The 13,412-nt window shown below is 41.5% G+C and overlaps 1 protein-coding gene across 1 annotated transcript in view; it reads right to left on the reverse strand.

Moving 5' to 3' along the window:
• Nucleotides 1-8,987: 8,987 nt before the first annotated feature.
• The window catches only part of LRFN2 (leucine rich repeat and fibronectin type III domain containing 2), a 55,959-nt gene continuing 51,534 nt past the window's right edge, over nt 8,988-13,412 (reverse strand). The window contains exon 2 of the mRNA XM_067565378.1: nt 8,988-10,688. Within this exon, the coding sequence (XP_067421479.1) occupies nt 9,770-10,688 (919 nt within the window). The 3' untranslated portion in view covers nt 8,988-9,769. The remainder of the gene's footprint in view (nt 10,689-13,412) is intronic.

Consider the following 13,412-nt stretch of genomic DNA (forward strand, 5'->3'; position numbering starts at 1 on the left):
GACTTGGACAGTGATCTTGGAGGGAGAGACCAGGACTGGCTGGGCAAGGAGACTAAGACTGGGATGAGAAGCCTGAGGAAAGGAGTCTGGAAGTGGGTGGGCAATGAGGATGGGACTGAGACAAGGAGCTGGAGTGGGGAAAAGAGAGAACTGGGACAGGGACAGGTTGGTGAGGAAGGAGCAGGAGAGGTCAAACTTGGGACAAACAGAGAGAAGAGTTGATGCCCACTAGACTCCACTCCTCTCCAGAACCTGGAGTGGAGCCCAATATTCCTGAATCTCTTGCCATTATTCTACAGTTAGCAAATATCTTTGGAGTCCACTGGCAAAGATTGTATCTCAGCCCCCCTGGTGCTGGTCCACATAGAGGACGACAAGTGCTATTGCTATCAATTACTCTGTTAACTCAAGTACATTAGTTCTAAAGGTTCTGCCCTGCTGCTGACCCATGGGAGGGTCAGTTTGATGCCACATGACGGAATTTCTGGTTTTTTTCACTTTAAAAGTATCTAGGAAATTACATACACAAACTATGTTAAAAGAACACTGTTAAAGTTGCAAAATCAAGAACTCAACAGTTAGGAAAGACCAGCATTAAAATTGCTTGTGGGACTTCAATTCACCTCCCCACAAATGCTCTGCATCTTTGCATGATGATACAGTTTTAGCTACATGATCACATTCTATTTTTTCAAGAGGACCGCAGGCTCATTCAGCACACAGGCTGAACCGAACTCTTGGGATGAATCAGAGTTGTATAGGGGAGGAGGAGACTGCTGTCTGTATGACCCCCTGCCTCATTTCTTGCCAAATTTGGAAGGGGATATACCATTTTGTGCATACTGGGACAGGAGAGTCGAGGCCAGCCCAAAACTAAAGCCCCCTGCTCACCTAAGGGGGTGGAATCACTTGACCAAGTCCACAAGTGAGTACATGGAGCAACGGAGAAAACAGCAGCAGGTGTGAGGTCAAAGGTTAAAAATCAGGAATCCAGAGGGGGACAAAAAGCAGAGAACTCCTGACCATGCCTACTACTCCTCAGAGGTGTCTAAAGAGTCAGTGTATACTGCCCAGAGGAACTCTGCCCACATACATGAGCAAACAAGGGACTGGAAATAGGCTCCACAGTCGCAGAGCACCCTCCTCTTCCAGCTTCCTCCTCCTGGAGTGATGGATCGCCATCTTGGCCAGTGCCAAGAGGAGGTTGACATGGAGGTCCCATGACTTTGTGGGGCTAGGGTGTGAGTAGATCACGAGGTTCATGGAAAAGTGATACACCACATCCAGTGCAGTAGATGCCCTAATAGCACCTAGATGAGTGAAATCAGACAATCACTATGCTCTCGAATGACCTCACTCAAGAAAATAATAAGACAAAAACACCATATTATCTGTGGGTGAACACTTTTCACAAAGCAATCACTCTATATCTGACCTATCAGTCCTCATCTTCAAAGGAAACCTGCACAACACTTTCAAAAGGGAGCTTAAATTCATAGTTTTGCTAGCCACTAAAAATCATGGACTTAATAAAGACACTGGATTTATGGCTTATTATTATAACAGTCTGTAACCCACTAAACTCCCTTTTTGTCCTATGACTAGGGGTGTTGATGGGCCTCTTCACCTTAAATGGCCCCTTAGAATATGTGCTAACTAGTTTTGCTAAACTATCTGTTTGATCTTTTATTTAACTGTGGCACTCTCAGTGCCTTTCCCAGACCTGAAAAGAGCTCTGTGTAGCTGGAAAGCTTGTCCCTCTCACCAACAGAAGTTGGCCCAATAAAAGATATGATCTCACCCACCTCGTCTCTCGAGAATCATGGTTAAGGCAGTTAAATGCTGCTCAGGGGAACGGAATTCTATCCCTGCCTCTCCTCCAGAGTTCCTGTGTGATGCCTGGCAAGTCACTTAAACCAGACATTTCACAGCTGGCCACTGATTGTGTCTTCCTCATTTTTGGGATGCCAACCTGAGACCTTGCTGTCTGCCTTGTGGAAGTGCTGGGAACTCGCAGTGGTAAATGGGAGCGGTACTTTGAACATACAAAGAGCTTTATAAAACTGTGTACTGTGGAAAAATCAGGTTCCAAATTGGGTACCCAAAATTAATGGATACCTTTGACTTTAATGTCTCTTTTTTCTCAGCTGTAAAGTGGCAGTAATACTTGTCTCGCAGCGATGTTGTGAAAATAAATTATGTTAATATTTGTGAAGCAATGGGTGCCATATAAAAGCCCGTGAGGAAATTCATAATTCTGTCTTCAGAGCAGGGTTTTAATAGTACACAGTAAATAAGGCCTGGGAGAGGGAGGTGTCACACATTGAACAATGAGGATAAACCAAAATATAGAATAGCTGCTCATGAAATAAGTACTGTCCATCTTCTACACTCAATGAGGCAGGGGACCTGTGGAAAAAAATAGTATGTGAGCATACAATTAAAGTCTGTATCATAATGCATATGCCCAAGGGGGGTCGAATTAAGGTTGCACAGATAACCATAATTTTTGCAGTTCCTAAATTTTGAATGCTTGACTTTGCAAAACTTAAAAATGTTCTTTTAACAGTATTTTGTTTGTCATATAGAAAAAGGACTGCACAGGAATAATGTCAATAAATGCAATCAATCTAAAATAAATTACAATGAAGTGTTTAAAAGATTACAACTATTAAGGATAAATTCTTCATGCATCAAAAAGGAAAGCTTTAACAAGTTATTGTTCTATGATAATTCTCTTCAACATGAATCAATAATGCAAAAATAAAACTCCTTCTTTAAAAATCCAGACACTATATATTTACACTATGGGCTGCTGACGGTATAATAATGTCTCTTTCATGATCCTGGCATAAAATACAGATGTAGTGCAAACTATTTTTTTTTTAAACAATAATTTTCCTTCCCTCCCCTTTCTAAATTGCCAGCACAGATTGGGGTCATTTGACTAATAAAAAGGAATAGCCCACAAGCACTAACGACACAAAGGGAACTAGAAGTACAAATTTGTTTTCTGGTAAATCCCCCCTTTCTTCCCCCATCCTCCCCGACAAACCTCCAGATAGAGCATTGGTTAGGCATCACATTCAATTTAGAAAAAAAAGCCAACTTTAGCAACACAAAGTATACAAGTGCTGCCAAATTTAATGCAGTTCATTAAGCTGACTACAGGACCATCTAACTCAGGTTACACAGTGTTAATGAGATTTTTTATAGAAATGGCTGAAACTAAAACCCTGTATCCAAACATGCCAGTGGTTGCTGTCTCCTGCCACACAACTTGAGTAACTCCCAGTAACTGCAATGGGAGTCATATGTATCCTGCAGAGGGGGTCGGGGAGCTTTGGGTAAGCTTATATCCAAACCCAGTCACTGGTCCTCAGGAATATAATGGGCTGAATTAAAACCCCATATCCAAATTCTCTGGAACATTGGGGAGGTTCATACCCACATCTGTACTCTACAACTCTAACTTTAGACTGTGTACCCAATTGGTATGATTGTCTATTGCTGATTCACAGGCCAGTTGCTACATATAAAGAGGATGTTTCTGTTATCTCTCTCTTTCCCCTAATAGTTCAACACATAGTCATGCTCTTCTCCCAGCAACACCAAAAAAGAGCGCACATCTCTACATAAATTAGTCATAAGGTCAGAGAGCTCCATACATATATATATAAAGAGAGTAGCAGCATTTGCCATCTGTTGGTAGTGCAGTTCCAGGCTTAAGCATCTTGCACTCTTTGATATAATAGGGCTTAGTAACAGCTGATGCTGGGGAATACTGTACCTTTGAGGATTCAGGCATAATTAACTGAGGCTAGACAAACACCAGAAAAAACAGCATTCTTATATTGAAATTGACAATTTCAAGCTATTCTTCTAGCTGAATTTCATTTGTTCCAAGAACTAATAAACAGCCTTCACTAAAAGGGTTTAAGAATGGAGGCAAGGGAAGTATCATCATGTTTAGGGCTATTTCAAAGCAAACCATGTTGGATCTTAATAATAAGACTTGTTAATTACATGGTCAGAGTGTTACTAAATATATAGTATCAGTCAAAAAATAATTTATTACTGCATACAGAGGAAGCCTCTAGAGCCAGAGCAAATGCCAGAAAAAATATGTTGCAACAAGTAGATAGGGATACAGTATACACCATATGGTGAGTTGTATATTACCCATGGGTTAATGGGTATAAAGCATTGGAAACAGATGTGACATGCAATGATATTCAAAGACTAAGATGCTTTCTTTGTTATCAGATGGAATTATTCATTGGCCTCCAGGTTTGAAAGCACTCAAATCATTGCTACTGGAGTGATTTACATCGCTTGCCCAGACACCTCCCGGGGCTCTGTTTGGTCAGCTGGCTTTGGTACATGCCTGTTGGGATACAATGGGAAAATGAATTGAACAGAATCTGTCTGAATATTCATTTCCATGCTCCGGAAGAAAACAGTCTCTGTATCGAGATGTAACGATCTTAGTACAGGGATGCTGGTGCCATTCAGTCTTGCATCATGCAGGGCTAGGATGCCTTTCCCCTGGGTGTTGTTATGGAAGCTGGTGTTGCTTATGACAAGGACACCTAAAGTGGGGTCCAAGCACTAAATGAAGCTTGAAGAGTTCTAAAATGCTCTCTCCCTGTAAGTGCAGGGCAAAGGGACAGCAAATCATCTGCAATTTTCTATTGCTGGAGAACTCAAACAAGAAGCACATTCTCATCATTCATCAAGGAAGATACAATCACAAATGAATAATACAGTTGTGCTTTGATTTTTTTAAAACAACAAAATTATATTCAGCAATAAGAATATTATGTACAGCTCTCGGGTTCCTGTTAAGTTAACAGTGCATTCCTCGATAACACAAATTTTGGGCATCTGTGCTTCTTGTGTTATGATGCAGGACAACACTGTTTTCCAGCATCCCAACACATGGGCTGCATTTCATAATGGAATCATGTCCTGTTCTTTCAAATAAAGGGCATGTCACAATTTTAGAATCAATGTCTATGTTCCCACCATACAAGATGTCAAAACATGTAACTTCCAAGATTTACGCACACACACACACAAACACACGCACGCTCGTGCACACAGCTATCACTTAACATTTCCAAAGGCATCTCTTTGGTTTCTGCAGCACCTTTAACTGTCCAAGCTGCCTTCTATGGAAAGCTTTTCTCAAGCTGATATGTGTATCTTACCATTTAAACCACCTGGCACTTGTATTTAAAATACAGTTGCTGATGCAACACTCTGTAGCCCTAAGCATTTACTTCTTTGTGTGACAATATTGTTACCTGAGGTTTATAAAGTTCTGTCTCAATTTAGGGCTGTCAGAACAAGAAGCCAGATTCAATTCCCCCTAGACAGTGGGTGTTGTTCCATTGACTTCAATAGCAGCTGAATTAGATGTTCTATGAGATCCAGCCCAAATAAGTTTGTGTGTATATATCACTTCATCCACCACTGAAATGCAGCCACTTCAGAGGTGGAACATGCCATTTAACAGCAGTACACAAAAATTTAGATCAAGAAGTGCAGACTGAAGTATTCAACTGAAAACTGCAGTAAACTGGGGGCTAGAGTTGGGCTAGAATGCTGGACTTAAAGCTGCTGCTGTGAAAATTGTCATGGGGTCTTTAATGTGCATAAGTTGTTAGAATGTTGGTTCTACATTTCCTCCAAAAGACAGCTCTTCCAGAAGCACAATGCTCCCTGAGTCAGCACACTGGAGCATTGGTCTACTAGTGGACCAGGGAGAAGAGCGCCACCTGTTGCATCATCAGCACTACTTCATTTAGCACCTGAGTGTTGCTTGGTGGTCTCCTAGCCAAAGATTGTCCCGATAAGATACGACAAGGTGCTAGAGGTGCCAGTCTTGTTTACCTTTCAATCAGCATTTGCAAATTTGTTGAGCCTCAGCCTTTAGTGGCAAATGAATAAAAAGAATAATTAACAATAATAAGTGCTCTTCCAGTTATTGAGGCTCTTAATAACTGGGCTTTTGGCACGCATCCACTTCTTGAAGACAGCATCTGTTGAGTTACTTTCTCTAATCTTCTATGAAAAAATAGAACAGAGAGGTTTTTTCTCTTTAATAAAGAGAAGTGCGTTGGATACTGCTTTTGAATTTTCATGAGGGCGAACACTATTAATATTGCAAATGAACTTGACAGCTGAATTAGAAGCACCCCAGCTGCCATGTTTAAAGGGAAATGGCAATGTAATAAAAAATAATAGTCTAACCACTGCATATAATAACGAAGAAAATTAAATTACTAGACAAAATTCTTTAAGTGTCTTAAATACAATTTAAAGTTAAGTATAATTAGCAATCAATGGAAAGCTGTCATCTGGACAGTTAGATTACACAGATTAAACCACAAGAAATGCAGCTCCTATTTGAATGCATGAGTAAAGCAGAAACTTTCAAAGCTGTTGTAAAATTATAATAAACATTTTTGGTTATATGAACACTGATAACATAGGGTATGATCCAAAACATATTTAAATGGGTGGAAAGACAGTGGGCTTTGGATGAGGCCCTTGGACTACTGTTAAAATACATTAATAATATAGACTCCTAAAAAATTAATTTTTAGGAAAAAATAGGTCTTAATTTACCACTTTTTTCCCCATCTCTCATACATGCAAAAGGAATCTGAATCGCTTGATTCCTACTCCCTGGTGAAATTTTGGCCCCACTAACGTCAATTGGAGTTTTTCGTTGACTTAATTGGGGTCAAGATTTCACCCTAAATCTTTATCAGAATTGCCTTCCTTCTAGGAAGTGGAAGTAAACAGTCAAGTCTCAGTGGGAGAAACACCAGTGCTGGTCACTGATATTGAGACAGAGATATATTTTCCTACTGTTCAAATAAAGAAACTGAGACACTGAGATGTAGTGTATTATTCAAGGACATGGGAGTCTATCAAAACCAGGACTAGCCATTAGGACGTGTTCACTATTAGTCGTTTTCACCAAACATTAGGCATTCATGCACAACCTGCCTAGTGTGTTCAATATTTAGCAGACTATATAAGGGTCCACTCCCTCCGCACAACTCCTTATTTAGCAAAATCTCACTGACTTCAACAGGAGTTTTACTAGAGCAAACAGTTCAGGACTGGGTCTATTCAAAGTATTATTATTAATCACTGTAGTTTTTCTTTAAAAGGCATCTGCGGTCTTGTCTACACTAGTCGGGTTTTGCTGGTATAGTTATACTGGTTATTATTGGCTAAATCCTCCAAGGGTGGATTAAGTTATACTGCTATAACTGTGTTTATATTGGTATAGTTTATGGGGAATGGCATAAGCTATACTGCTCTAAGCACAGTTATACCGGCACAATGGCATCCAGGCTAGGGCCTATACCAGCATAACTGCATATGGGTGTATCTACACTGCAATCTAGAGGTGTGATTGCAGCATGTGTAGATATACCTGGTTTAGCTAAATCAAAGCTAGCTTGAGTAGCCATAGCAGTGAAGTTGCTGGAGCATGGGTAGCAGCATAGAATAATCCTGTCTGCCGAGGATCCTGAACACATGCTCAAGTTGCTAACCTATGCCACCATCTGTGTGGCTGCAGTTTCACGCCCATTGTTACTCAAGCTAGCTATATCAAAGCAAGCTTGAGTATGTCTACCCGTGCAACCATACTTTCCAAACGCAAGGTAGATGTACCCTAAAATATCAAATTCCTCACCAATATAGTTAAGTTTAGATCAGGTCTTATTCTCAAAACATGAAATTCACCCTTATGCAAAGGATCTGTGCAACATCTATGCACCACTGAAGCCTTCTGCACAGGGATGAACTTCACCCAAAGAAATATATCTTTCAGCACACGAAACAACAGAGAGAGAAAATGTGACATTTCAAGGTCTGGGTTTTTTTTAAATGTTAATGCTTCTTATTTAAGTTTCAAAGCAGAGCACAAGACATGAAAATAAATGAAAAGAAAGTGCTTTTTTTCCCCAAGAATGTTTTGTTTTTACTGTACATTTTGTAGCAAAAAAGAAAAATTAAAAGGAAAAAATTATTCTGATCACAGGGATGTCATTGTCTAAAACTCCAAGTAGGAAACATGATGAATACAAGATCAAGTACACAGCCATGTCACAATATATCTGAATCTTTTAAAAAAAATTATACATAGAGGTTTCTTTGTGGTTTTCCTCTGTGCCTTACAACCTTTCTCCACGCATCTGTTATAAAATAAGAATAATAGGTAATTTCAAAATTTTTCCCAGCTGACAGATCATTGGGAACAAACAAATAAATAAACAAATGAAATAAAGACAGTTGCTGTAGCCACCAAAGTATTGGAAATCACATTAAGGTAACTAAGGACAATGGAGTCAAGTGGGTGGATCCACAGCATTCCCAGAACTGCAGCAATGATTCCCCAGAGGAACTTGAAAATCGGTTTACAAGCCATAAAGAAGAACCATTGGTCTCAAGTAGCACGTACCTTGGCAAGGGAGGGGGCAGAGGCCTGGGGGTAGGTGAAGGGCAAGATGCAAGTGACACTTGGGAGACCACCTATTTTGAGACATCCAATTCTAACGTGTTTTCCGTGGCTAAGTAGGAACATCCCCATTACATTTATAATCCCCTTAAATGCTCAGAGACCTGCACTTCTTGAAATGCTACTGATACAGCCATGCCCTGGTGTGGCAACTGAACGGACAAAGAGCTTTCTGTTGCAATAGAGCTAAAGTCTTCATTGTCTTTGTCAGTTGAACAGAGTGACAGAGTAACCTGGGCCAGAAGCAGTTTGTATTAATAATGTACAGAGTTTACCAGAGCAGCTTTTGGTTTTGCCTCTCTCTTGCCTTGTATACGAAATCTTGATTCCCACCCCCTCTCCCCTCGGACAGCAAAACCCCCACTGATATCAATAACTGTTGCAATCTGCCTTGACAAGCAGAGACCATGAAGGAGATGGAAGAAAGATGATTATTTTTTTTTAATTTATTAGCCCCCTAGATTTCATTTTCCTAGGACATAAAGGGTGGTGTTGAAGGCGGGTTATACAGTACATCAAGAGTTTAATCTTTGTACATATCCCTGGTTTCATCACAGGGATTTGATGAAAGAATAAAAACAAAAAGGAAAAAAGAAACATCCCTTTTCCCACAAAAAAACCTACCCAACCAAAAAAATACCCCAACCCAACAATGGGAGGCAGGGGAGAAATCTCCACATTTTTGATAACACGAAGAGATTAAACTGAAAATTCGTCTGTTCTGTCCCCACAGATGCCCTTAGTGTAGTTCTGTGATGACACTCGCAATTACAGCCAGTGACATACGTGCATCAGTCTTGTATCCATGGGTGCATCCTTCCCCAAGAAGGGAAGGAAAAAACCCCAAATCCTTTGAATTAAATACGTGCTGCTAAACCCACTTTAATCCTCTTTTAATCTTGTCTGTAAGGTCACCGGGCGGCCAGGAGACTTTTGAAAAGCAATGCTAAATACAACTGGCGAATTCCTTGAAACCTTCCCACTCAGTTTTGTTGGGACCAGACATTAATGGGGCCACATGTGCTTATTAACATTTCTTTACCTTTTCCTCTTTTGTTATCCTTTTTTGTTTATTTACCTCTCTATCTTTCTTTTTTTCTTTTCTCCAATGTGGTTGAGCATGTTTCCCTTCCCCCCTTTTCATTTTCATGGCTTTTCAACAAAACCAAATTTTATTACACTTGATGTAACTGGGGAGAGGAGAGGAGGAGAAGCTCTTATTTACACTGTGCTTTCCATTACCCATTCTGAGCTCCCATAAGTCCCTTTTGCCCCTGCTAGGTCACTGTCTTCATACTGCAAAAGCATGCCATTCACCGAGAGGCTGCGCTTTGTCCAAATGTTTGTTATCTTTTTTGGGTAGGTGCAACACTGAGATGTGGCAAAGTCCCCCATGTCAAAAGAATGGCTACGTTTAGTTTTCCCCTCCAGTGGTAACATGAGGAGGCTACGGAATTTTGACTCCTGTTGGCCCAGAAGTGGCTCTTTGTCCGAGTGGCGGACCACTGTGGAAGTTCTGGAGTCTGTTGTGTCCTCCTTTTTCTGACATTTCAGTTCCAGAGAGGCAAAAGCTCCCATTAGCCGATCAATGTTATGTTTTGACCTAGAAGGGGGCCTCCACTTACTGGACAATGTGCCCGGTTCACTTTGGAGGCTATAGTCATCACAGTCACGGCTATTCACAGAACTAGAAGAGGAGGAGATGCTGCTTTGCACAGACTCACAGTTAAACTCCATGAGCTCATTCCTCACCACCACCTTGGGGTTGACTTGGGGCAGAACCCCATTTTGAATGGGTTGAGCTCCATTAGTCTGCGAGTAGACATTGCTGACATTTGCCATCTTCCCCTGGGAATTGTTACAAACTTTATACCGGACCATGAGTATGACGATGAACACCAGTAAAGTCACCACAATGATGCCTCCAATGACTAAGATCATGGTCCCACCCAGAAACTGGCTGTGCATGGATTGGCACTGAGGATAGTCCTCTTTGGTGAAGAACCGGGCACACCCCACGACGTTGGTGGCTGTCAGTGTCGTGGCGGTGTCATCCCACATGGCCAACACACAGAGGTCATAGCCCGTTCCAGATACAAGATTGTTCACCACAAAGGCTTTGTTTGTAGCAGGGATCATCCTGTAAAAAAAGAGAAAATTAGGTTAAGGTTTAATGGAAAACAGATACAAAATTTGCTGATTACCAGTAGAGATGGGCCTGAGCTGTAAAGTTCAGCCCTAGATCCAAACTTCCTGAGTGCTCAGCCCTAAGGTTTTTCTTCAAGCCCATCTCTCCTGTAGTTACATAAGAGAGTAAATAAAACCAGTCAGGCATCTCCCTCCCAAAGTGTTTGTATCCAAACTCAGAGTGTACATGGTGTGACCAAGGCTGGGTGAACAGTTCAAGGAATATAAACCGCAGCCTATGTGAACCAACCCTGATTAAGTCTGCCAAATAACCCTCCTTTTTTGCTCAGCTCAGGTCCGACAGGCTTGTTTCATGAGTGTTGGGAAATTTGCACTGTGACATGATGATGGTGTTTACGTTGTGGTACCAGCCTGCAACAGACTATGCTTTGGTGCATACAGGTGGCAGGCAGCCAGCTCTCTCCTTCTCCCTACACTATGATGGATGGATCCTTGAAGTGCAGAGATCTTATCTGCCAGAAATTTCGGCGTGTGACCTTCTTTCTCAGATAGGGTGGACAAGAAGCATCTGCAATGGCAATAAATGCTGAGGAGTGGTGGGAAGGTGTGAGATTGGATTAGAAGAGCAATTTCTTTCTTTCTTTCTTTCGCAAATCCATTCAAAACCAAACAGTCTCAACCTTATATCAAATGAGTAGGATATAAAAGCAAAAGATGTGCCTAAGTTGTGTTTGCAAAGTATTGAGCTGTGCATGGAAAAAGACAATGGGCTTTGCATTAGGGGTAGTCACTAATGGGGTCTCAGACCTGGTCTATACTTACTGGCAAATTCGGCAGAAGAGCTTATGTAACTTACGTCGACTTCCTAAATTCTCTTTTGCGTGCCATCTTCACTACGCTCCGCCAGTGGGAAATGCATACCCATTGACACAGCGTTACGCTGTTTTTGGAGGTGGTTTTATTGAACCAATTTCCAGATCAACTGAGCATATCTTCACTTCCACTCAGTCAATCCAGATAAATCGATCTGACAGCGGTGAATTTGCCACCGCCAGTGAAGACATACCTGATTCTCTGTTGCCATGCTTCTTGTGCAGTCATTTACACTGATGCAACATTGGAGGAAAGTAGATGTAAGAGCACTATTAAATCAGAATGGGAGTGCTCTACCTACAGCCACTCCACACTCTCTTTACACTAGTGAACATGATGGCACAAAGGGTAGGGCAAGGGAGAATCAGACTCATGCCTGGTTTATGTATTCTACATATAACTGAACTGCAGCCTTTGCATTTTTTCCTCATTGTCTCCATACAGCATTCTGATGGTTTAGAATAGTGGGGAAAAAGGCAAATTAAATATAAGCAAGCCTGAATCTCATTTACACCACAGGCCACTTAATGACACTCTAGCAGTGTAAAAGGGCCTGAAAGTGGGCTAATTCCACCCAAAGGCCCATTTACACTGCAAGAGTATTTCAAAAGCGGCCTTAGAGTAAAGGAGAATCAGGTCTAGCCATTCAAATCTTTTCAGTCCTTATACAGGCAACATTTCCTAGTGACTTTTACCTGAATAAGGACTGAGTGGAAATAGAGGAAGAATTTCAGGATTTTGCCCATAGTGACCTGAGATCTGAAATATAAAACTATGGAGCCAGAGACTATCTACTTAAGAACTCCTGGCTGAGGTTTGTTGCTGACAGTTATGTATTGATATACTGTCAGATTGCATGACTCTGGATCAAAGCTAAGACCTTCAGCGGACTCAGATATCGATAACAGGGAAATCTGCTTTCCCCTTTCCCCTTGGTTCTGCAGCTTCAGTGAATAGAACACTGTTACCATACGGGCACAGAACGGGAACAATTACATGTATTTACTTTATAGACAATATTCAACAAAGACAGCTGATGGCAGCAAGACAATTCATTACCTTCAGTAACAACCTTTTCTGACCATCCCTCCCTCAAATCTCTAGCATTTGGTCACAGAAAACAAGGTTAAAATCCAAAATGATTGATTAATTCACACATAACTCTTTCTCTGGTGGCCTCCCTCAAACTGCGCTGTCATTTCCCACTAGCATTCCATTGAAGACAATGGCTTCTGTAGAGTATTCCTGGAACATTAAGCAATAGTAAGTGTGTTCAGCCAGATATACATGTAACAATCACCAGCATGGCATGTGGATGATGCCTAAGTCTGGCTGCTCCTATCGCAGATCAAAAAGGTGGGTTCTTCCAGGGCATACTGGGCCAGAATCCCAGGCACAGCATGGCTGCTTTGCACTGCTCTGCCAGTGTAACATAACCTGTTTCTAAAGCCAGTGTAGCCGACTCAGGCAGGATCATTCCAATGTACAAGTGAACTTCCAGCAGTAAAGCAGATACAGGGGCACTTAAATCACTTATACCACTCAATCCTCTGCTGCCAGTGTAGCAGGAAAAAGGGCATGGCCAGAAGAAAGGTGTTGTAGTTGTCATGCCCTTAAACCATGCCAATCTTCAGGTGTATTTTGGCCTTGTATAGCCATTGCAGTCAGCACAAATTAGAGCAGACCATAGGCTGTTCTATCAGAATGCAGGGACGCCAGTCTGAACAGAGAAGCAGCAGGATCAGGGCGGAATGAAGGGGAATAGTAAGCCACCTGTGCACGTGTGTGCATTTATGCATGTGCGCGCGCACACACACACACACATCACAATTTGGGTCTCTGC

This window comes from Emydura macquarii, unplaced genomic scaffold (genome assembly GCF_026122565.2).
Source record: "Emydura macquarii macquarii isolate MOO-44397 ecotype Brisbane River unplaced genomic scaffold, CSIRO-AGI_Emac_v2 contig_2676, whole genome shotgun sequence".
In the NCBI taxonomy this organism is placed as follows: domain Eukaryota; kingdom Metazoa; phylum Chordata; order Testudines; family Chelidae; genus Emydura; species Emydura macquarii.